The 25,480-nt window shown below is 38.6% G+C and overlaps 3 protein-coding genes across 8 annotated transcripts; all 3 read right to left on the bottom strand.

The window, feature by feature from the left end:
- Positions 1-899: 899 nt before the first annotated feature.
- Positions 900-2,164, bottom strand: LOC126605744 (uncharacterized). The gene is made up of 2 exons (XM_050273180.1): positions 1,880-2,164; positions 900-1,474 (listed from the first exon to the last, which is right to left on the bottom strand). The coding sequence occupies exons 1-2, from the start codon at positions 2,078-2,080 to the stop codon at positions 1,244-1,246; spliced, it is 432 nt and encodes a 143-aa protein (XP_050129137.1). The 5' UTR covers positions 2,081-2,164; the 3' UTR covers positions 900-1,243.
- Positions 2,165-8,212: 6,048 nt separating this feature from the next.
- Positions 8,213-10,306, bottom strand: LOC126602100 (uncharacterized zinc finger CCHC domain-containing protein At4g19190-like). Of its 6 annotated transcripts, none has more exons than XM_050268916.1 (4): positions 9,790-10,306; positions 9,294-9,451; positions 9,051-9,196; positions 8,213-8,510 (listed from the first exon to the last, which is right to left on the bottom strand). In XM_050268916.1, the coding sequence occupies exons 1-4, from the start codon at positions 9,991-9,993 to the stop codon at positions 8,464-8,466; spliced, it is 555 nt and encodes a 184-aa protein (XP_050124873.1). In that variant the 5' UTR covers positions 9,994-10,306; the 3' UTR covers positions 8,213-8,463. The 6 variants fall into 6 exon arrangements, with proteins under 6 accessions (XP_050124873.1, XP_050124874.1, XP_050124876.1 ...); XM_050268917.1 differs by having other exon boundaries at positions 8,213-8,504; XM_050268919.1 differs by having other exon boundaries at positions 8,213-8,463.
- A 9,646-nt stretch (positions 10,307-19,952) lies between these two features.
- LOC126601989 (ABC transporter G family member 14-like) lies at positions 19,953-23,011 on the bottom strand. Its single transcript, XM_050268757.1, has 5 exons — positions 22,711-23,011; positions 21,734-22,538; positions 21,385-21,576; positions 21,044-21,216; positions 19,953-20,951 (listed from the first exon to the last, which is right to left on the bottom strand). The coding sequence occupies exons 1-5, from the start codon at positions 22,888-22,890 to the stop codon at positions 20,295-20,297; spliced, it is 2,007 nt and encodes a 668-aa protein (XP_050124714.1). The 5' UTR covers positions 22,891-23,011; the 3' UTR covers positions 19,953-20,294.
- Positions 23,012-25,480: the final 2,469 nt, after the last annotated feature.

The following is a 25,480-nucleotide window of genomic DNA, read 5'->3' as shown; positions in this document are numbered from 1 at the left end:
TCTACAACCGGATCGTACTTGTATTGGGGAAAAAAACTTCACTTTTCCTCATTTTCATGTGATCTTTTCTTCAATAATTCAATCGTTTAGTAAACATGAATGACCGGAGCAAGGATCACTTTTCCTCCATTTATATACTTATCCACACTAATGACCGGAGCAATCTAGCGAAGATCACAAAAAGTGACCGTTTTCGCTACCTAGGATCTATCTTGCAAGAGAACGGAGAATTAGATGGAGATCTCAACCATAGAATACAAGCTGGATGGATGAGGTGTAAGAGTGCATCCGGCGTTTTGTGTGACCGTCGTAGGCCACTGAAGCTCAAGGGAAAATTTTATAGGACGGCAATAAAGCCATCGATGTTGTATGGCACAGAATGTTGGGCGGTGAAGCATCAACACGTACACAAAATGGGTGTAGCGGAGATGAGGATGCTTCGTGGGATGTATGGGCCCACGAGAAAGGATAAGATTGGGAATGAGGATATCCGAGGTAAAGTAGGAGTAGCCAAAATTGAAGGAAATATGAGAGAAAATCGGTTCCGGTGGTTCGGACATGTGCAAAGAAGGCCTACTGACGCTCCGGTTCGAAAATGTGACTACGGGACAGAGGTTCAGGGCCGAAGGGGTAGAGGAAGACCTAGGAAAACTTTGGAAGAGACCCTAAGAAAAGACTTGAGTACTTGGATCTAACGGAGGACATGACACAAAACCGAGCGCAATGGCGTTCTAGGATTCATATAGCCGACCCCACTTAGTGGGAAAAGGCTTTGTTGTTGTTGTTGTTGTTGTAGTAAACATGAACATCATCTAAAGAGAATTAAAAAACTGTCGTAACATCTTACATAAAACTGAAGGTAGACAATAGAAGTATAAAACCTTAATCCAAGAGATACATGACACAATCAAGAAAGATTAATCATTGAATCTCACTTAAATAATATTGCATTCAGACGAATTAGGGATAGAAAAGGAAAAACGAACTCTTTGACGGATGCAAGTAAGTTGAATTGGTCATGAAATTCGAGCTTTCAAGTAAAATGCATGGTCTTAAAACTAAACATGGATTGTCTCTTTGTCTTAAGAAAACATAGTGACATTTATTCCAAGTGAAGGAAAAAGTTGAGTGGATGTGCCAAATCTGTTTAAGGAGGGAGGGAATCGATAAACAGAGGTAGAACCTGAAGAATCAAAAGTACTTGGAATACGCTGCAATAGACGAGCAATGTAGAATCTTGTTATTACTTGTTTTTGGAGGCCTTGCCTTTGGTCTTCTTGGATTTATTGGAATCTTGTAGTTTCTGGTCAGCCAGATGCGTGGGGGCGGCAGCGGATGTGGCAGTGCTTTTAATGCGAGAATAGGTGAATTCTTGGGAGAGCAATCGAGTGATTTCAGCGACCCCAACCCTCGATTTTCCATGTAATAACGTCTTCAAGTTCTCCTCCCAATTACAGTCCTTTATACCGGGACTCTGCACCATTCAGCGTCAACATCCAAAATCAAATTCAATCACCCATTCGGAAGCATATGACTGAAGTGGAGATTATCAAAGTTGAAAATGAAGAACAAAGGAAAATCATCGATGCCTAGGGTTTAGAAACCCATATAACATATACATTAGGGGTACTGGTACTCGTGGTGCAAGTGAAATAACAACACTTAAAAATCGGACAAACAAACAAACAATTGTATTATGATAATGCTATGATTGCAAGATATATAAAGGAATATCGCACAAACAAAAATAAATAGGGGAAAAAACCAAAACCAAATGAACCCTAAAAATATAAATCGATAGAGAATTCCATTTTATAGGATAAATAAAAACGGGGAATCGAAATGAAATCACTAGTAAGCCCTAGCCTAACCTGAATACCTGGTGGTTGTAAAGGCCAATGAACTTAGAAATTAAGAGTGCGGTGGGAGAGCGAGAGCGTTCTGGGATCCCGAGAAACTTACACAAATCTGACTTTGAAGTTTTCGTCTTCACCTTCGCCGCTATTACTTTCGCCTCTGAGAAACCGCCACCCGCCATCAGTGACCGGCTTGCCCTAGCGGCACCGCTACCACCCGCCATCTAAACTCACTCTATCGATCTGAAGTTCCAAACCGCTGCTGCTCCTGCTTTTTCAAACTACTACTAGGTTGTAATTTTTGAGAAAATGGGGGATTGACGAGGATAATAATTGGGTATGACTACTCAGACTCAATTTTTTGTTCGGCCCAATTAAAAAATGTTAGAGTAAATTACAAAAAATCGCATCAACTATTAGTGTCACGACACTTACATACCTTATCTTTTAAAATTGACAATGTCACTCATCTTATGAATTTTTGCCAATGTCACACCTCTGTCAGTTTTCAGTTAAGTTTGATCGTTAAGTTATGAGCTGGCAGGTGTGGGAACCACATCCTTACCTAACTAAATTAAAAAAAATTAAATAAATACTAATAAATATATTTCAACAAAAAAACTAATAAATATAGAAAATCATTTAAAAAAATTATTAAGAAAATGTGGGACCCACCCTCATCCCTCACCTTTTCCCGTCTCTTACCTTTGTCCCTTCGAAGATCTTCAACCCAAACAAAGGCCTAAGACCTATCCTTCTTCGACACCCTATCCAAACCCCCACCCACTCCTCTTCCGATCCTCGCCAATCCCAAGACTTCGACCACTGTCGCTCCCCGCCATCCTCAACCGCATCCCACCTCTGACGCCGACGTCATCCACTTCCTCAGCTATTCTAACTGGTTCTTACCGGACCACATCCACCACTGTGAGGTCAATTCCTCCCCGAGTTCTTCGATTCTTGATCCCATTCGAAAAACCTTAGCCTCTACAACTATTACCGTAACACCATCGTCGCCGAATCCAGGGTCGTCAAAACTTCTCGGAAGCTCACCTTCATGGAGGCCCGCAAGTCTCTAGTTGGCAACATCGGGCCCGTTTAGAGGGTTTTTGATTTCCTCAATGCGTGGGAGGACAACAGCAAGGCCGCCGATGCTTATTCTAATGGAGGCGGTCAATCCCCTGCTAGCGGTGCCAATGAGAGCCTTAAGAAGAAGACCTGCAATGGCTGCAAGTCTGTTTGCAACATTGCCTCAACTATGGAGATTTGAAATTGCCCCAAGAAGAGGACCTGGAATTGAGGTTTTCTGTTTGAAATTGGCATGGAGATTTGAAATTTAGGGTTAGGGTTTGGGGGGGAATTTAGGGTTTTCTGTTTGAAATGGTCCCTTATCCCATGGCTCAAAAATCTCTCATCTGCATCATTTTCGGCCTCCTCTTCCAAACTACCGAACCTCTACATCCATGGCGGCTCTATTAGTGCCCATGTTACCCCTCCATTAAGCTCCCCAACTACCAGGACATCGAGAATGAGAATTGACTGGGATGACCAGTGTGTTCCGCCAAACTGGGCTAGGCAGCAATTCCTCACCAGTGTGCTCAGTCATGGCAACTCTATCACTTTTTCAAGAAGCGCGTTGTCGACGAGTTTATCGCCAGAGGAATGTGGGAGGAAGCCATTCACGAAGGTGGTGGGGGTATCTGTTCTCGTGGATGAGGTGCCTAGTCGTATCTGTTTCGGTTCACCCAAAAACAATTATAGCGGACAAAAATCTTCAGGTTCGGGCACCCAGATTCTGTCGTTAAAGGGGATTTGAGGCACATAGACACAGAACAACCCCACCACCACCACTGAATACTCTGATGGTTCTCCAAAGTATATAAGATGCTAAGTTGGTGTTGGAGGTACTGATGAGGAGGAGGGCGCGCTGTCGACCACCCACATGCAAAAGCAGAAAAAAAAAAGTAAAAGCAAAGCAAAACAAAAGCAAATCTGCTTTTGCTATTCCACAGGCTCACAAAGCATCCTTGGTTTAGTTTTCGGAGAAGCGCAAAGAAAGGGAAAAAAGAAAGCAAAAGAAGAAAGCAAAAGCAAAAGCAAAGCAGAAAATAAAAACAAAAGCAAAAGCAATGCACCAACGACTGCTTTATTTATTTTTGAATGATGTAATTTATTCTTCTTATATTTCGGAGATATCTGTATAACCCCATGTATAACCTCATCAGAAGGTAAAAAAAAAAAAAAAAAAGGCAAAGCCCAAAATAATGGGCTGCAATGTTGTGTGGAGAGCGAAGACCCATAAGCCCAAAATAGCACCAACCAGGTGATCAAAAGTACGTCCAGTACTACAAAACATTATTCGGCACCCCGCCTCTATTATCACCAACCAGGTGCTCAAAAGTACGCCCAGTACTTCCAAATTTATTCGGCAGCCTACTGCTATTACCACCAACCATGTGATCAAAAGTACGTCCAGTACTCCAAAATTATTCGGCAGCCTGCCGTTATTATCACCCACTAGGTGATAAAAAATATGCCCAGTACTCCAAAATTATACATGAGCATCACTTATGTCATTCATACATAAACATTCATGAGCATCACTCATGACAATCATACATAAACATTCATGACCATCATTTATGTCAACATTCATGAGCATCACTCATGTCAACATTCATGAGCATCACTCATGTCAACATTCATGAGCATCACTCATGTCAACATCCATGAGCATCACTCATGTCAATCAACATAAACATCCATGAGCATCACTCACGCCAATTAGCTTCAAAAGCTTCATTTACAGAGCTCTAGCTTCAAAAGCTTCATTTACAAAAGCTCTAGCTTCAAAAGCTTCATTTACAGAGCTCTAGCTTCAAAAGCTTCATTTACAAAAGCTCCAGCTTCGAAAGCTTCATTTACAGAGTTTTAGCTTCAAAAGCTTCATTTACAGAGCTTTAGCTTCAAAAGCTTCACTTGCAAAACTTCACCTACAAAGCTTCAGTGCAAGGTATAGAAATACCGCCTCCGAACAACCACCACTTCGGCCCATACATGGATTCAATTTGAAGTCTCCAGCCAACAGACTCTATTGACCGAAGACTTAGGGGACTACATTATGTACTCTATATTGGGCCTCAACTGGGCCTCATGAAAAATACTTGGGGGATTTAGCCTATTATTTATGTAATAAGTGAAGAGCCCTTATTCTATAAAAGGGAATCCCTCACCATCATTAGAGAGCATCAACTCTAGCCCATTATTTATGTACTGAGGAGTAATCCCTTATTCTATAAAAGAGACTCCCTCACTTTCATTAGAAAGCACCCATCACTTATGTATTGAGGAGCGAGCCATTATTCTATAAAAGTGACTCTTTCACCTTCATTAGACAGCATCGCCGCCAGCTGAGCAACCGCATTGCCGCGAGCATCACTCCTAACCCATTATTCATGTACTGAGGAGCGATCCCTTATTTTATAAAAGGAACTCCCTCACCATCATTAAAGAGCATCAACTCTAGCCTATCATTCATGTATTGAGGAGCGAACCCTTATTTTATAAAAGGGACTCCCTCACCTTCAATGCCACAAGCCGAGCCAACCGAGGCAACATAAGCCACGAGCCAAGCAGCCTCGCAGCATGTGCTACTTCTAGTATATCATCATTTCAAATTGAGCACCGCCTCCTATCGAGTATCAGTTCAAGACAACATCTAGTTACTTGGACTGAATTCCAAGTCTCCAGCCAAAAGACTCTCTTGACTAAAGACTTAGGGGACTACTGTTTATACCATATTTAGGGCCTCCGTATTTAGATCTCGTACAAATACTCGGGGGATTTAAATGTAATTATGTAATAAAGGAAGGGGCAAATATGTAATAAGTGAGGAGCCCTTATTCTATAAAAGGACTCCTCACCCTCACAATTGGGAGATGCCATTTCTTAAGCCTTCTCACCCCTCTCACATCCCCTCTCATATTCAGAGGTTCTCTCCCTCACCTCTCAGATAAATACAATATCAATGTGGATGTAGCCAAAACCTTGGGGTGAACTGATGCGATGAAAGTTAAGCACTCAAATTAAACCCTCTTTTGACAATTGTAGTATATGTATAATTAGGGATCGTTCTGGACCGGGGATTAGGAGGGATTGCTAATCTAAACTAAACTGACTTATAAAAAGAAACTTAAAAACACTTAACTAGACTCTATAGACTCAAAACACTTAAAAACACAAACTAAAATAGATTCTAACTAATTAGACACACTAAAGTAAAGGGGGATTGGGTTTTGGACGAAAATAAAGTAAAACAAAACAGAAACTAGAACTAAACAGATTTGCACGAAATTGGTTGTTTTAGATGGATGATGGGCTAGCTAGAAGGTCTTTCTCCACATATGACACATTTGCATACAAATCAATCTCCAATTGCTTTTCAATAAACTATGATGCTCAACACCCCAGATTAACCGTGATGCACAAATTAACCCTCAGATTTTCCTTTACTCATTGAATTGGATGAATGCATGCGACAACCCAAATCATTCTCTAAAAGTCCCCTATATGAATGCATAATAGAGATACAATTAAAGATCATTACGTTCCATGAAAATCATAAGCGTTGACGAGGCAATTGTAACTATGAATGCATGATACGTTTGCCAAGAATTCAATTAACGCAATTGTGACAAGCAACCTTCACTACTCATGAATATAAACTTGTAACGATTAGGTGAAACTTATTTATATCCTAGCATCAAATTCATGCATGAAAACTAAGTATGCATCCTTAATAAACATACATAAATCCGTTATGAATAAAATAGATAATTGAATTGCAATCACAACTTATCAAATCACAATTGGAAGAAATCAATTCATATTGCAAATATATTCATGGTTTCGAATTCTCCTCTAGCCAAAAGAGGTTTAGTTCCTCATACTTGCAATTAAACAGAAACAATTGAAATTAAACATTGAAAACCAAAGTAGAATACACCTAGAATGCTCCAGCAATCCAAATTGAATGACTAGCACAACTCCAAGCAATCCTCCTTTCTTGCAAATATGTGGCACCAAGGTGTGAGTGGTGAATGGATGGTCTCTTGTGGTGGTGGATGGATATAGGTGAGTTATGGTGAAGGGTGGAGAATTGTGTAGATGATGTGGTGTCTTTGGATGATGGCCTCTCAATTATGGTGAAGGGTGGATGTATTTATAGGCTAGGGAGATGAGTGTATGGAGTTGTAATGAGTGGATGTAATGGGTGTAGTGGGTGAGTGTTGTGGTAATGAGTGGATGTAATGCGTGTAGTGAGTGGATGTTTGGTAATGAGTGGATGTAATGGGTGTAGTGGATGAATGTTTGGTAATGAGTGGATGTAATAGGTGTAGTGGATGAGTGTTTGGTAATGAGTGGATGTAATGGGTGTAGTGGGTGGATGTTTGGTAATGAGTGGATGTAATGGGTGTAGTGGATGGATGTTTGGAGTTGTAGGTCAACACACTTGCACACACACATGTTGATTTCTAGCCCTTAAATCTTAAAAAACGTCAATCCTCATGTCTCCATGCTTGCACTATCCAATCTTGGCTCAAAAATGCTCAAAAATGCTCCAAAATGCACTTTCTTGCCAACTTTGTTATTATGACCTATAAACAGACGAAAATAGCTTAAAATACATAATTAACTAAGAAATAACAACACAAATGCACAAGAACAAGCTAACTAAGTCGCATAGATATACTCCTATCATGAACCACGATACATCTTGTGTTATTTACATTTCTTGCAGATTTACGGTCGAATTTACGTTGTTCTAAGACCTCTGGTTTTGTGCATCAACAAAAGTATCGTGACACCAATAGTTGAGATAGTTTTTTGTCATTTACCCAAAATGTTATGTGTTTTTTTGTTTGTATAAATCTATTATATATAAAGCCGGAGGTGCGATGAACAGTGCATCACAGTGGAGATCAGATTTTTGATGGCCAAATTACCAAATTACCCTTGCATAATTTGAAATATGATTTTGGGCAGGTTTTGATTTTTTTTGGCTGAGTGGCAGTTTGGTCCAATTCTTTTTGTCAAAGTGGGTGACACCAAAATTTTTGTCTCATGTGTAAAGAATAAAAAAATGAAAGGGAAAAGAGAAAATAATAAACAAATGACAAAGTTGATGGTGCCCACGTGATATAAAAAAGGTATTTCACACGCGTATAATAATGTGATTAGATAAATTCTCAAATGATTGTTTTTTTTTTTTTTATGTAACAAACTATATTATCTACACTAAAGGGAGGGGATGCGCTTAGCCGAAGAAAAGTCTCAAATGGCATGAAGCCCTATCAAATCCCAAATGGCACGAAGCCGTATCAAATATCCAATGACACGAAGCCGTATCAAATATCCAATGACACGAAGCTGTATCAAAATTAAAATGGCATGAAGCTCTATCAAATCTCAAATGGTACGAAGCCGTATCGAATCCCAAATGGCACGAATCCGTATCAAATATCAAATGGCACGAAGTCGCGACAAGTCTCAAATGGCACAAAGATGCGTTCTGCTCCAATAGCTCAAAGTCCTCGCCTGCAAGAGCCTAAATTGCACAAGGCATCAAATGTTCTTTGTCTGCACTAGCTGAAACTACACAAGGCATCAAATCCCAACAAATACATAAGGAAGTACGAGTGACTTGATCCCTCAACAGGGTACGTAGGCAATCTAGGGCTTGACTTATGTGTAGTCGCAAAATCAAATAAACACCCAAATCCCCAAGTTACAATTTATTCATATTGGAATCAAAGAGTTTTTCCTTTTTAACAAAGGATTGTAATTAATAGACGCTTAGTCTAAAATGGGATGAACTCAAATTAATAAAACCCTCTTCGAAAAATGAATAAGGATGAAATTGTGTCAAGTGAATTATTTGTTTACAATCTTTGTACAAATTTTGCTCAACATATGCATTTCCGGGATAACAATCCATTGACTCTATAGGTTTAAACTGTCCAGAAAGAAAGTGTGTAAAACTCTGAAAATGTCTGCAGTTTCTCAAAAAATGAAAATGTCTGCTGCACTGAAGAAACAACCTATGGATCTCGTTATCAAGTTATCAAACATGTTATTATCTTAATGCACGTCAATTAAGAAACTATAAAGTAAGAAAAAAACATTGCATCTTACTGAAAAGGCAGCAACAGGCACACCTTGGAGCAATTTTCAAAACTTCAAATTCTTGTTCGGTTGGTAAAGGACAACCAAACACATTTTTGGGCCGTGATTTCTTGGCATGTTCAGCGCTTGGAGGCATAGACTCGGGTGGGCGTTGGCTAACGAGAAAATAGAAAATTAGGCCAAACAAAGATGAATTGAAAGAATATACATAATGCAATCAAAGAGGAAGGCAGAATATAATGCAAATGGTACCTTGAAGTGGAAGTAGCAGTAGCATCTGTTAGAGTTTGTGTTTGTGTTTGTGGGTGCTCTTTTGCACTCTCATCAGCAATCTCTGCAGCTTTGGCACTTTCGGCATTGTAACCAGGCAGCCGAACATACATAAAGCTAACAGCTTTCATAATCTCAATCTACAACAATGCAAAACATCCATCAGCTTAAAAAATGTCACTTACTCTCCCTTTGCCTTGCTTTGGGAAGGTATTTGAATTTTGTTCGGTTGTTAAAAGAGAAAACACAAAGAGAAGAGTAAAGGGACAACTCATACTTAGGTGTTACTAGTTAGCTTGTATAGCTATAAGGTTGTTATTATAAGTGTTTTGTAACTAGTCCTAGTTTAATGAGTTAATTAGGCTTAATTAGTTTTTAAGCTTTATTTGGAAAGTGTATATATACTGAGTTGTAATTCGTTATTCATTAAGAAGGAAATAATACAAGCTTCTTTCTTATAAAGGAAAGAAAAGAGAACCTTTTCCTTGTCTTTCTTGGAGACGAGAGTGGCCTGCAGAAAGAATTCCTGCTCTTGGGCATAAATCAAAAGGTTGGTAGTGGGGGTCGGGGTAGTGCAGTACGTGCCTCGTGGGAGACCTCCTCGGTACGACGCTGACGCTGCGCCTGGATCTGCTCTGCGATCCACTTGCGACACTGATTGGGGTAAGAGAGAAGGTGCCATGGCTTATGATTCAGTTATGAGTGGCTCCACGCCGTGCCTGACTTATTCTTGTAATCAACCTCCCCAACTCCTCTCCTCCTCCGCCTCCTTTGTCTGAAAATCTCTTGCTCAGCATTATCCATCCTTCCTCTTCACCTTCCATCCCTCCTTCCTCTTCTCATTTCTTACTCTCTTTATTTCTTCCTCTAGTAGAATTAGATTATGGGTTTTCTTCCTTTAGACTGTTGATGCTTTTGTTACCACCAATTGCCATCGGTGGATGGAAACTTGAAATACTATTCGGCATTCTATCTCAACTCTCTTTATTTCTTCCTCTAGTAGAATTAGATTCTGGGTTTTCTTCCTTTAGACTGTTTATGCTTTTGGTACCGCCAATCGCCATCGGTGGATAGAAACTTGAAATACATTTCGCCATTCTATCAGCCCATTCTCTTGACCCAAAATACGGATTTGGCTTATTGGGCCTTAGTGCTTGGCCTATTCTCTCGGCTTCTAAGTTCTGCACCATAACTTCCTCCTGTGATCAATAGATTTATATTGTAACTTGCTCATGTCATAATGTATTAATCAACGCGGTTTATTTTACAGAAAATATGACTTTAATCCTTTGAACTAAAATTTTCTTTTATAAAAAATTCAGATAAAGTTTTTTTACTTAAAAAAAACTCAGTGATTAAGATCTACATAAGCGAATTCATTAATTTCATATTATTTACAGCTTTTATAATTTTCACACGTCTAAAATACCCTTATTACATATTTGACGTACACAATTAACTGTACGGAGAGCGTTGGTGATTTTGCCGTAAAAAAAACACATTAATATTAAAAATTCATTGCATATTAATTTAAAACAAAGGCTTTGAATTGTCATAAAACTAGAATTCGATTCAGTTTTTTTCCCTTACTCTTGAATACTTTTGACTTTATCCTTTTTTTATTAATATATTAGAACACTGTATGTCATTATCTAATGCACATTAATTTACCTATAACAATTTACCATTGGTGTAATATAATATCTCTTTGTTACAATGATTCATATTGTATGTATTAACAACAAAACATGCCTAACATATGACAAAATAATTTACCTATATTAAGAAGAAATGTAGTCTAATGCATAATTTTAAAAATATTATGTTACACCTATGTATATACAACAATAAAATGTGCTTAACATATCTAACAATACATGGCCTAACATATTTAACAATACATGAAAAATAATTTACCTACAAGTCAGAGAAATGTTATTTGGTTGGGTGTAGTATAATTTTTTTTTTAATAATTGGAACCAATTAAATATAACTATGTGTATTATAACTTTTTTTTATGTAATTTGTTTATACCATATTTACGGTCTCGTATTTAGATCTCGTACAAATACTCAGGGAACTCAAATGTAATTATGTAATAAAGGAAGGGGCAAATATGTAATAAGTGAGGAGCCCTTATTCTATAAAACGATTCCTCACCCTCACAATTAGGAGAGGCCAATTCCTAAGGCTCCTCACCCCCTCTCAAAGCTCTCACTCTCATTCAGAGCTCTCTCTCCCTCAGAAATATAATCAATGTGAACGTAGCCCAAATTTTGGGATGAACCACGATACATCTTGTGTCATTTACATTTCATGCAGATTCATGGTCGGATCTACGTTGTTCCAAGACCTTCTGTTTTGTGCATCAACATTTGGCGCCGTCTGTGGGAAACGACACGAAAAGTTATGTCGGTTCTCTTTCATTTTTTCATCTCACCACCTTGAGACCTCACCACACACCACCATGAATCTGCAAAACCCACACAGAGACACCAAGTTCATCATTCTCTCTCTCCAAACTACACACAAACGCCATGCCTGAAGCACCAAAGAAATTTCTGAATCCCACAGAGGACTATAACCTCAAAGACAAAAAACAACAAGATCCTTCACTTCATTGAAGAAGTCACAAAAAAAAACCCGCCGAGGTTCAAAAACAAGTCCTCGCTGAAATCCTCATCCACAATGCTCACGTGGAGTACTTGCAACGTCACAGCCTCAACGGTCACACTGACCGTGACACTTTCAAAATGACACGTGTGAATTTAGACCATAAGGGGCAGTGAATGCGATCCTCTGTGACGTCTTTTCTCTATCACACTCACCGCCATTTCCGATTCCTCTGTCACGTCAGCAACTTCCATGAACAATGTTGCATCAGCAGAGATCATAGTGGAAGAGCAGAACGGCTCATCTTCCACCAAACTCTTTAGAACCGCCACCATCACTGCGTCTCCTTCATTCTCCATCCAAAGATCCGGTATCGCTCCCCACCAGCCTCCACATCAAGTGGGCAATCCTCGCCGCCCAGAAGAAGAAGCACATCCTGCTCGAGAAGCACATTCTGCTCGAGAAGCACATCCTACTCCTACATCGGACCCACCTCTGCTCCTTCTACATCAGACCCACCTCGCAACTGAAGATCCGGGTCGCGCCATTTCCTTATCCGATTTCCCTGAGGACGTCTAGTTCTGCATCCTCTCGTTCCTCATGCCTTCCGAGGTCGCCAACTTCGCATGCACATTGGAAGGATTCGTTTTGCTCTGCAAATCCGACTGCATGCTCCGGCGCCTTCTGCTCTCTGCTTGTCTCTTTCCTCTCTCTCCCATCTCTCTAGGTGTATTCCTCTGCATGAATGACGATAGCCGACGAAGCCTCTCCCGACTCTGCGCCAACGTCGTACATCAGCTTTCCTCCGCCCATGAAGGATTTCCAGCTAGCCAAGCATAAACCTGGAAAAGGCGTAGGAGCCTCACTGCAAAGATTGGGCAAGTACCGAGACGCCATTAAAAACCACTCTATGGTTCTGGACATCTCCAAACGAGAAGGAGAAGACACGGAAAACACAGGAGCTTATGGTGCAATATACGACGATGATAATTTTGCACGCAGTATGTTTGGTCTTGACGGTGCAATAATACGACTCCCGAGGATAAGTCTAAAACACCAAGTGGTGATGCCCGATGTTGAGCAAAGGCTTTTCGTATACATTATTTGGAAGAGATGATGGAGCTTGGATTCGATCTTGATGGCTCCGGGAAGAAACAGGTTAGAGAATTGACTGTGGAGGCAAGGCTTTTTGTGCTGCTTCCACCAAACGGGGTTCTCGAGGAGATGATGATGCCGCTTGGGACGGCGAAGAGCCCGGTTGCTGGAAGCACGTCGACGAGGCTGAACTTGCTCATTAGAAACACACTCATTACGACTTGACGAAGATAAGCTTTTCCTTAATAAATAAGTCTATTATCATTCCCCTTGTCTGCCATCAGCCAAAAGAGAAAAGAAAAAATGACAACAATAAAGGAAGATGATAGCTGTGATGCTCATCAGAGACTACGAAGGCTAATTCAAATAATGGTGCCAAAAATGGATTGTTTTCTTGGCACCAAATCCACCAACAATTTAAAGCTATTAAAGAAAGCACAAAGTGTAGTGTGGAGCTTTGGTGGTGGACTCGTGGACCATGCATCAAAAGAAAGAAAGCGGAAAAACAAAAGAAGATAAAAAGAAGCAGACATAATTACAGTAGTGATGGCATGCAGAAAAGGAAATTATGGGCGTGACCCATTGACCAGAGGGTCGGATTTATTTTTGAATGGTGTAAATTATTTTCCTTATCTTTTCAGAAACATCTGTATAAACCCCATCAGAGGGTAATAAAAAAAAAGACAAAGCCCAAAATAAATGGGCTGGCATGTTGTGGAGGGCGAAGGCTCATAAGCCCAAAATAGCACTAACCAGGTGATTAAAAGTACGCCCAGTACTCCAAAATTATTCAGCAACATGCAGCTGTTACCACCAACCAGGCGATCAAAAGTACGCCCAGTACTCCAAAATTATTCGGCAACCCGTCGCTATTACCACCAACTAGGTAATGAAATGTACAACTCGTACTCTAAATATCATTCGGCAACCCGCCGCTATTACCACCAACCAGGTGATGAAATGTACAACCCGTACTCTAAATATCATTTGGCAACTAGCCATTCATGCCACCAACCAGGTAATGAAATGTACAATCCGTACTCTAATATCATTTGGCAACTAGCCATTCATGTCACCAACCAGATGATGAAATGTACAACCCGCACTCTCCTTCATGCCACCAACCAAGTGATCAAAAGTACGCCCAGTACTTCAAATTATACATGAGCATTACTTATGTCAATCATACATAAACATTCATGAGCATCACTCATACCAATCATACATAAACATTCATGAGCATCACTCATGTCAACATTCATGAGCATCACTCATGTCAACATCTATGAGCATCACTCATGTCAATCAACATAAACATTCATGAGCATTACTCATGTAAATCAGTTTCAAAAGCTTCATTTACAAAAGCTCTAGCTTCAAAAGCTTCATTTACAGAGCTCCAGCTTCAAAGCTTCACTTGCAAAGCTTTACCTACAAAGCTTCAGTGCAAGGTATACAAATACCGCATTCGAACAACCACGACTTCGGCCCATACATGGATTCAATTTGAAGTCTCCAGCCAACAGACTTTATTGACCGAAGACTTGGAAGACTACATTATGTACCATATATTAAGCCTTAACTGGGCCTCATGAAAAATACTTGGGGGACTTAGCCCATTAATTATGTATTAAGGAGGAGTCCTTATTCTATAAAAAGGACTCCCTCACTTTCATTAGAGAGCACCCATTATTCATGTACTGAGGAGCGAACCCTTATTTTATAAAAGGGACTCCCTCACCATCATTAGAGAGCAACGCCGCCAGCTGAGCAATCGTCTCGCCGCGAGCATCACTCCTAACCCATCACTTATGTATTGAGGAGCGAGCCCTTATTTTATAAAAGGGACTCCCTCACCACCATTAGAAAGCATCGCTGCCTACTGAGCAACCGCCTCGCCGCGAACATCAACTCTAACCCATCATTTATGTATTGAGGAACGAGCCCTTATTCTATAAAAGGGACTCCCTCACTTTCATTAGAGAGCACTCATGAAAAATACTTGGGGGACTTAGCCCATCACTTATGTATTGAGGAGTGAGCCCTTATTTTATAAAAGGGACTCCCTCACCTTCATTAAAGAGCATCGCCGCACGCTGAGCAACCGACTCGCCGCGAGCATCACTCCTAACCCATTATTCATGTATTGAGGAGCGAGCTCTTATTCTATAAAAGGGACTCCCTCACCTTCAACGCCACAAGCCGAGACAACCAAGGCAACATAAGCCACGAGCCGAGCAGCCTCGCAGCATGTGTTACTTCTAGTTGAGCATCATTTCAGATTGAGTACCGCCTCATATCGAACATCAGTTCAATACAACATCTAGTTACTTCGGCCCACACATGGACTGAATTTCAAGTCTCCAGCCAAAATACTCTCTTGACTAAAGACTTGGGGGACTACTGTTTATACCATATTTACGGCCTCGTATTTAGATCTCGTACAAATACTCAGGGAACTCAAATGTAATTATGTAATAAAGGAAGGGGCAAATATGTAATAAGTGAGGAGCCCTTATTCTATAAAAAGATTCCTCACCCTCACAATTAGGATAGGCCAATTCCTAAGGCTCCTCACCCCCTCTCAAAGCTCTCACTCTCATTCAGAGCTCTCTCTCCCTCAGAAATATAATCAATGTGAACGTAGCCCAAATTTTGGGATGAACCACGATACATCTTGTGTCATTTACATTTCATGCAGATTCATGGTCGGATCTACGTTGTTTCAAGACCTCCTGTTTTGTGCATCAACATAATTAGAAAAAATTAATTTACCTACCTACTATTTGAAATGTTCATTTCCAATGATGCAAAATACCTACCTACAAATTAATTTCCATAATTTACCTACAACAAGTATACTATGGGTGTAATGTAATGTCTTTCTTTACAATGATACAGGATATTGTATTTTCCAACAACAAAACATGCCTAACATATGCACTAGTACATGGAAAATAATTTACCTATAACAAAAGAAATGCAGTTTGATGCATAATATTAACAATATTATGTTACACTCATGTTTATACGACAATAAAATGTGTCCACCGGTGGAGCCACATTAAGGGCTACCCTAGGCTGTAGCCCAGGTAGCTTTCGGTAGAAAATAAAATTTTACATGTAGTTTTTATTGATTTTCGAATGTAGCCCACCATATATTTAGTTACTGATTCGAATTCCCTTGGTTTAATTATATAATACAGTTTACAAACCATCTCTTTTTCTCACATCTTTTTTCTCATCCCTTCTTGTACATGTACATGTTTGAATTTGTTTGAATAACGAAAATTCTTGATTCACCTTGTGAAAATTTTCTTAAGCTAGCTGATAATGTGAAAATTTTTCTGGCTTATAAAGATTTAAATCTTTAAGCTAGCCCACCCGGTAAAATTTTTCTAGCTCCACCATTGAACGTGTCTAACATATATAACAATACATAGAAAATAATTTACCTACAAGTTAGAGGAATGTTATTTGATTAAAAAATATATATAATAAACGTGTAGTTGATTTATTTATTTATTTATTTTGTCAAACAATAGATTTTGTTAGATTAGATGTAGATTAGCTAACGGCACACCCTCTACCACAATGGTGGAGAGGAGTGTTACCCTTACACCATGACGTGAGTTTGAACCCCGTCGACTTCCTAATCTAACATCTAATCTTTTTTTTTTAAATAAATGGAGCAAACTAATTTACCTACCAATTAATATGGATACAATTACTACAAAATATATCACAAAAAAAAAAAACGTAAATTTCTGGTATGACATGGATACCATTAATGCGAACAGTTTATATATTTTATTTTTCTACTACTTTTAATTTGGCATAAATTTAGGAATTGGGGAAATGGACCATAAAGAATGAGTGGCATGGATGTAAATACATTGTATTAATGGGTCAATAGTGTTTTGATGTGGTTGCAGATTTTAAATTTGGGCTTATGTTGAATCTTTAAAAATAAATAGGTTTTTATCTTAGAAATAATGAGTTGTAAAAGCCAAAATCTAAAGCACCCCTTAAAGATAAGTTTGTTTTAGTTATTTTTCTAATTGTTTTATTAATTGTGCATGTTATGGCCTTCTTTATCGTATTAAAAGTTTCTTATACTTTTATTTTCAATCATCTTCTTGTGACAAATTTCTTTGCAATTGTGTTACAAACTATTACTGTCACATCCCGATTTTGCTGTAGCACGATATTGTCCGCTTTAAACCACGCTTTCACGAATTTGTTCCTGGGCAAGAGAACTTCACTACCCAAAATGCGTCATGCTAGGAAGTGAGGGACATGTACATATAAGGCCAGTGACCAACCCCCACCCCGCCGATGTGAGATATTACAATCCACCCCCTTGAGAAGACCGACATCCTCGTCGGCACATCCGAACGGACGGTGAGTCTGGCTCTAATACCAAATTGTCACATCCCGACTCCGTCATAGCACGATATTGTCCACTTTGGGCCACGTCCTCACGGATTTGTTTCTGGGCAAGAGAACCTCACTACCTAGAACAAGTCATGCTAGGAAGAGATGGGGCATGTACATATAAGATCAGGGACCAATCCCCACCCCGCCGATGTGGGATACTACAATTACATACTTTCTAATTACCCACATAATCGAGGCCTATTATTGGTCATGAAAAAAAATAATCAACTCGGGCTTGTATCATCGTATGAAAATATTTTGTTTTGATCATTTGTCAAAAGGAAAACTAATGAAAAGGGCTTGAAAACTTTGAGTTTTAATGATAAGGACAAAATAAAGGGTAAAGTGAATAGTACCATGATTGACTTTTTAGTGTAAAAATGTGGTTTTTTCGTTAAAGTGAACAGTACCAGGTGCTTTTCGTTAAAGTTCCCTTTGTCAAAGCCTCAAAGGTGAACAGTGGTGCATCATGGTGTTCCACCATCCATGGCTAACAATAATCATCCCTAAGATTAAAATCTAAAAACAATCGGTTGAAAAATTAACAATGTTTCAAATAGAATAATTGAGAGCATCTCCAATGGAGATATCAAAAATAAATGTTAAATATTAATTTAATAGCTAATATGGCAATGTCTCTATTCCTGCAACCTATATATATATATATATTATTTATTTTTTTATTATAAATGATATTTGTAGGGCCCATTTTTAAAATGAAATCAATTAAAGTAAATTTCCAAGGCCTATAATTGGTGCTTAATGGAGCTCACACAATAAAATAATTATAAAAATTATTTGACATCACCTTTTCTCATATGTCAAATTTGACATAAAAAATTCATATGTCAATCCACATAGAATTGACATACTGGTTGAAACTTATCCCTACCTTCAAATTTGATTACATGACATTTCACTTAGAATTTGATATGTCATTTGGAGATAATCTAACTTAGTCTTTTTGCACACGCCTATTGTACAAAAAAAATAAACTTTATAAATTGCACACTAATTAACCCCACATTTTCTTGGTTGCTGATGACTTATATATTGCTTAATATGTTCTAAAATTAATCTATATTAGTTAGGAAAAATAAGAACCAAACCCAAAATGAAATACTAAATTCACTACAGAATATAGGTCCAAAATGAAATAGTACACTAAATAAAAGTTTATGTATGGCTTGCAACGTTTTAATGATGTTGTATAAGGTTGTAATTGTATTCAAACATGAATGTATAAAATGTAATTTATCTTAAATAATAATTACAACACTTCTCTTGTTTAATTTGTCTTACTACGTACGTGTTTAATTTGTCTTATGAAGTTACGAATTTAGACATCAATTCCACCTTCGTTATATGGAATTGGAGATATGGACAACACAGCATTGAGCAAAGGCTACTTTTTATTTATGAAAAGAAAAAGAATTTTTTTGTTAAAAATAAATGTATAAAACTGAAATGTTTTAAAAATATTGTATGAGATTGCAATTTATTTTAAACTTGAGGGGATAAAATGCAATTTATCTATTAAAAATTTAAAATTTTATTGGTATTAAAGCACATAACTGTGAATTCAAATTGTACTTGTGCAAAATCTGCAAAGAAAAAACTCAATAAATAATGGCTACCACTAAATTTGTGTGTCCAAAAGCAAAAAAAACAATTCTGTTAAAAAAAATAAATAAATAAAGGGGCTGTCTACCTACTCCCTACCCAGCGAAAACCACGAAAGCCACGGCCCCCCCAGCCAGCCCCCACTACGTGGTACGATAGATTATTGTCCTTCTCGATCTAACATATGGAGGGGCCTAATCGAGAAATTTTTAGTTGTAACGGAAATAGGGATGGTACATCACGTGTTTTTATGTAATTGGTAAAAAAAATTTATTTTTAAGTTATTAATCTTTTAACACACATAATCCACAATTTATATAAGGACACGTGGTGTACCACTTCGTGTGACAGTCATATTGAAAAATCTCTCCTCCTAATATCTCTTCATTTCCCTTCATTTTTATTTGAACAGTTACAGTTTAGCCACATTAATATCTTATATTGATTTTTTTATAAAGATAATAAGATAAAAAACAATATATAAGAAAAGAGAAAAAAAGGGAATGAAAATAAGAATGGAGAGAATCCTCCTTCCTAATATATTGCTTTGCTTCTTAGTAAGAGTCTCGGGTGATAATTATATCCAAAGTAGGAAGGACATTCTTTTGCACGAGAGAGCCACGACTCCACCTAAAAAATACTTCTGTTATGAGGATTCTAGTGATTTATGAATGGACGTACATAATCTGTTTGTTTACATCTTGAGTATAATTAGTCATCTTAATTATTTTATAAATATTACAGTGATTAATAAATGACGACATTGCTCAGTTTTTTTTTTTTAGTACATTGATACTTTTATACTAGGAAAAGAGAGAGTTCGGCTAAGCCACATAATAATATTCTACAGAGACAATAATTTTCCGGCAGTTGGGTGTGTTCACACCTTGAAATTGAAGAGCATATATGTTCTTTCCTCTTTATTATCATAAACGATTGAGCATTATCAATGTATTATTCTGAAATTACTCAATTAGAGTGATCTTCTTCAAGTTAGTAATTAATATCGATCGAGCTGATTAAAGTAAGCTGGCTAAAGCATATATCAAGGTTCATGCACACACGATACGGTTTTAATTAATTCCAACTCAAATTTCCACCACATGATGTGATGATTTTCAGCTACGTTCCTCCTCGACGCACCATCGATCAGTTGATGAAGAAGGAGAGAACTCTTCGGATGACGATCAAATCGATGATGTCAATGATTAATTATCTCCTCAAGCGCACTCGATGGAGTGCAAGATAAGCAAGAAGGCGGTAGCCAAGTAACATTAAGCCGAGAATGGAGACATCGAGCCACAAGTGGTCGAGACCACCCATGGATTTGACGGCAGGCAAATCTCCAACTCGGCACAAGACTCCTTTGGAGCACTCATAAAAGTCGTCCTCGTCGTATTGGACCCCAAGAAGAAGCTTGTAACAGTAGTAGCTATAGCTTAAGTACTTCAGCCACACGATAAAGGGAGGAATCTGTTGAATGTAGTAACCCCCGGCGATGAGGAAGACAAGTGTTGTAACCGACGCCAAAGTGGTGGCTTGCTTTATGTCCATCAGAATGGCACCAATGGCTAACCCTAGGCTTTGGGAGACCAGCACGCTGTACAGAACCACGAGCAGGGACAGGATGAACGTGAAGGGGTCCGGTTTAAGCCCTCCCATCCAATAGATTATTAACACAAATGCTGTTGGCAGTGCCAGCTCCAGCGGCAGGTCTCCAACTGTTCTTGCTAGGAAGTAGGATGAAAGCTGGTACATTCCCGAGGATCGTTCTTTTATCAGCATCCTTCTCTCCTGGGGAAATGTGAACACTGCATTGTACAGTGGGTAGAACCCCCAAAATACGGAGAAGAAGAAGAGCAAAGCGATCTGCAACCAACCATATACACACTAAAAAGTTATTAATCAATTATATTTATGCATTTTAAATTAACCAATTAAATAAAGGAATTGTAGCTTACACGGTCTTCAATGTGAGACGTGGGTGTACGCCACCAGAGGAGTCCACCAAGCGTGGCCACACTTACTACTTGGAAAATCCGTAGCCTGTTGAAGGCTTCATACCTTCTCTCCCTTAACCCCCTCTGAAACAGCACCTTGAACTGGTGCCACCAGCTTGTACACCAATATTGCTCTGCAGGTATCGCATGATCAGCTAATGCACTACACAAGACATCATTATAATTGAAAATTGAAACTAAACGAACCTTGGGGCTTGGGCTAGGAAATTGAGAGAGAGAGAGAGAGAGAGAGAGAGAGAGAGAGAGAGAGAGAGAGAGAGAGGATATGCTGAAGGAATTACTTGCAGAAGCAGCTCCTTTCATGTAATTGTCGTAGTTATTGACCTCCAAACCAGCACAGAGCTCATCTTTCAACTTTGCGTAAATGTTCTTATCGTAGGCAGAAATGAGAGCTTTTCTCACCATTTTCTGCTCTTGTTCCGCGTTCGTGTTCTCCCACTGCTCAGATGCATGTTGGGAATCAGGGGCGATTCCTGGACGTACCGTACATATTTAGTTTGCAAATTAATAAAAACAACCAGTGGATAGATCGATCATTTAATATACGCATACGCATGCATGCATAATTAGTTAGTATACACATGTACGTACGTACGTACATCTACATACATACATTACGTACATACATACCGTTAGCAAGATCCAGCAAAAGATCAGCAGGATTCACACTAGGCAAGGACGTGGAGAAACCGATGGAGGAAAAATAATTGAGGGCCGCAGAAGCAGGGCCATAATAAATGGGGGAGCCCTCGGAAAGCAGGACGAGCTTATCAAACATGTGGTAGATGCGGCTGGAGGGCTGGTGGATGGTGGTGACAAGGGTTCGGCCCCCACTCGCAAGCCTTTTGAGTGTGATCAGGATCCGCTGAGCTGTAGTGGAGTCCAACCCTGAGGTGGGCTCATCCAATAAAAGTAAGCTCGGGTTAATCAGCATCTCTTGACCTATACTCACCCTCTTCTTCTCTCCCCCTGAGATCCCTCTAAACAGTGGCCCCCCTATCATGCTGCTCCGGCACTGAGTCAATCCCAGCTCGCTGATCACCTGCTCCACGTGCTGCACTTTCTCGTCCCGGCTCAGGCTGTTGGGCAGCCTCAGGAGAGCCGTGAACACAAGAGTCTCAGTCACCGTGAGATGCGGGTACAGAACGTCGTCCTGGGCAACGAATCCCGTTCGTCTTTTGATGGCGCCGCAGAATGGCTGGCCGTTGTAGCTGATCTTTCCTGACATGAACTTAACGTTATTCTGATGATTGAGGCGCCCTCCCAGGGAAGTAAGAAGGGTCGTCTTCCCACTTCCGGATGGCCCTAACATAGCCAATATCTCTCCTGGACATACCATACCTGTTATCCCACTCAGTATACTCTTTTCTCTAGATCTGCTCCTACCTCTACTCCCTTTCTGCTCCACTTTCACTTTGTAAAACACCTCCTCAAACTGCAATTTAATTATTAATTAATAACTTAATTTTTAGCAGGATCGTCACTTTTATATACATCGATGGTATCATCTGAAATTAAATTATTTAGTCACCAAATCATGAATTAATAATTAATATTTCAGCTAGCTAGCTGAGAGAGAGAGAGAGAGAGAGATGATGATGAGAGACCTTTAAAGTTATAGGATACAACGTTAGTTGTAGGAAAGCTTGTGAATTAACTTGGGTAGCGGGCGCGGCCTTGTTCTGGGTTCCAGCAGGCATCTCCGGCGAAACTTCCACAGTAGTAGTACAACTACTGTCGCTGCCGCCATATTCTGCTGGTTTTGGCACTATGCTGCTGAGAGACATTGCAAGTTTGAATGTATGTGAGTTCTCCTTTTTTTTAAATAATTTGGTTGCGTGCGTTAGCGATGGTTGGGAGAGGGCACAAGTACGTACGCGTACTTGCGTTGGCTCGATTTAAGTTGGCGTCCCAAAGTGAACGGTCCTGGGATGGAAGATATGCACATATATATATATATATATATATATATATATATATATATATATATATACACATACATACACACACACACACGAAGGATGGAAGATGTCCTCTTGTGTGTTGGCCTCCATGGTCATGTAGACCTCCATCCCATGTGGTGATGGTGGGAATCCCACCTTTTCTATTAATTATTCTAACACTGACTATTAACCATTAAGCTTAATGCTAATCTCATCCTATATATATATAGCTAAGCTAGTCCCCTTTATTAACATCTTTTCTGTCTTTTCTTGATTAGTATTATGGTCGTGGATGTAGAAATAAAATATAAATGTAAGTTTATTTGAAAAGCAAATTAGTTTATAACTCAAATAGTTAAAATCATTGTTCACATCTACATCTTAAGAATTTTCTATATTTGGAAACACTGGCGGAGCAAATTAAAGCCCACAGTGGTCACTTGTCTTGAAAATTTGTCTTCTTATATGTTATATCCAAGTTTTTTCATACATATGTACTTATAGTTGACCCTTCTTGTACAATAAGACTACCCCAATAAACACAATCCAATATTATTGTGCTCAATGGTCAAAAGACTCAAGAAACTTGGGCTTAAAGGTGCATGACACTTCATTCTTGCCTCAAGTCTTTTGATTTATTTATGTGTGTATTGAATTTGTTTAATTTTTTTGAGTAAATTTAAATCAACATTTGATACTTTTATTCTTGTTCTTTTCAGTCTCTTTCCTTGATAAAACTCTGGTTTTACTTGTATTAAAAAAATTGGTTATACTTAGCATTAGTATCATTATCATATGATTTTGGAATGATAACACAATTAGGTTGTAAATATTAAATTTGTAGTATTCATGATAATTATTATGAAACCACTTAGTACTACGGTCAAGTGATATTCCTCTTTATTTGTAAGTGAGAGGTCTTAGATTCAATTCTCGTCAAATGTGAATTATACCACATTATTGCTAGCCCATTGTTAGGTTTAATAAGATCTTACTTATTAAAGTTGGGTTGGCCTTGTTTATTAATTATTATTTAGACTAAATTAGCCAAATCGAAAATATAGAGACTAAATTGGCCATATGATTATAACATAGGGACCATTTTGACATTTAAGCTTAGAAACAATATACACTAATGAAGAGAGCACAAAAACTTTTTAAAAGTGGCAATAACATCTCATATTAAATATTGCATTGTCAAATTCAGTAAGGCCCCGTTTGTTACGTAAAGTTGTTTTAGACTAATTAAGTTCTGGTTTAGCTTGTCACAAGTTGAACTTAGACTATCCTTTCATTGTTGTTTTTGACCAATTTGGGTACGGTGATGGTGATCTTGTTTAACAAAATCACTATGGTCGTGCGGCCATGTTAGATTTTGGTAAAAAAGATGTTCATTGTGGGGATCATGCCAAATAATGGATCCGGGGTTGGGAAGTATCTCCTCGTTCATGTAAGACATATTTTGAAATCACAACAACAAGACATTAGGATCACGAATAAATCAAATCAATATGAAATAGATATTGACTAATTATATTGAACTTATCTGTATAATTCGGAAGACATTGTTATGAAGATGAAGCCATTGATGAACTTTAGGTTGTCTTCTCCTTCCAATACTCCAAAATATCCCCCTACTATATGAATATGTTTTAGTATTATGAGGAATTCAATGTATGGAAGCAGGGACTTAACTTAGTAATTATATACCATTAGGGTTCCTTATTAGCCGGCCTATTAACAGCTAAGAAGGTCAACCCTATCACCTTGATTGAGTCCTATCATGATGCAATATCTTTGTATTTGAACCTTTAGATGATTCTCCTAGATTAGCTGCAATGATTAAAGACTCCACAATTCTTACGTAACTAGGACTCTTAATTTACTTGAATTGCACACCACTGAATAATCAAGTGATTTGTTCCTCAAGTAAACAATTGTCACACATTGCCATTCATAGAACTTTACATTCTCCCACTTGAATGTCAATGTGATGTCCTGATAAGAACTCGTGGTGATCACTGAGTCTTCATGAGTTTGCAACCAATCTTTCTTAGCAACTTGTCACTTTTGAATCAAGTGCAGAACCACAGAAAACAAGGCATACATTGCACAGTTCCTTGTACTCCATGATTACATGCACACTTAACTCAAAGCACTATGTTACTAACAAAGTCATGATATCAAGGGCTAATAGTCAAAATATTAGCTCACAATAGTCGAACTGAAAATATGAATATATATTTCAATACAAAAGTAGTTCACAAAAGAACTCAACAATGTTGGTAACAAAATCCAACTTTTCTGTCAATTTAGAATAAAATAGTAGTTGAGGTATGAAAGTGAAATGTTTTGAAGATGTTGTATGCGATTGTAATATACCTCAAACCTGAAGGATTACAGTGTAATTTACCCTAAAAAATAAGTGTGAATA

The sequence above is a fragment of the Malus sylvestris genome, chromosome 15 (genome assembly GCF_916048215.2).
Source record: "Malus sylvestris chromosome 15, drMalSylv7.2, whole genome shotgun sequence".
Lineage (NCBI taxonomy): Eukaryota > Viridiplantae > Streptophyta > Magnoliopsida > Rosales > Rosaceae > Malus > Malus sylvestris.
Note: the sequence above shows the minus strand (reverse complement) of the source record. Positions and strands in the feature narration are given on the sequence as shown.

Bases quoted from the DNA above. Each gene is read 5' to 3' on its own strand.
- LOC126605744 (XM_050273180.1), bottom strand. From the start codon at position 2,080: ATGGCGGGTGGTAGCGGTGCCGCTAGGGCAAGCCGGTCACTGATGGCG. The intron at 1,475-1,879 runs GTATTCAGGTTA...TGAATGGTGCAG, and splicing joins TTGGCCTTTACAACCACCAG to AGTCCCGGTATAAAGGACTG.
- LOC126601989 (XM_050268757.1), bottom strand. From the start codon at position 22,890: ATGTCTCTCAGCAGCATAGTGCCAAAACCAGCAGAATATGGCGGCAGC. The intron at 22,539-22,710 runs GTCTCTCATCAT...ATTAAATTGCAG, and splicing joins TGTATCCTATAACTTTAAAG to TTTGAGGAGGTGTTTTACAA. The intron at 20,952-21,043 runs GTAAGCTACAAT...GGTTGGTTGCAG, and splicing joins CGTCTCACATTGAAGACCGT to ATCGCTTTGCTCTTCTTCTT.
- LOC126602100 (XM_050268916.1), bottom strand. From the start codon at position 9,993: ATGGCACCTTCTCTCTTACCCCAATCAGTGTCGCAAGTGGATCGCAGA. The intron at 9,197-9,293 runs GTACCATTTGCA...TTTTCTCGTTAG, and splicing joins ACTGCTACTTCCACTTCAAG to CCAACGCCCACCCGAGTCTA. The intron at 8,511-9,050 runs GTAAGATGCAAT...TGCCTTGTGTAG, and splicing joins TGCCTGTTGCTGCCTTTTCA to TTTCAGCTAGTGCAGACAAA.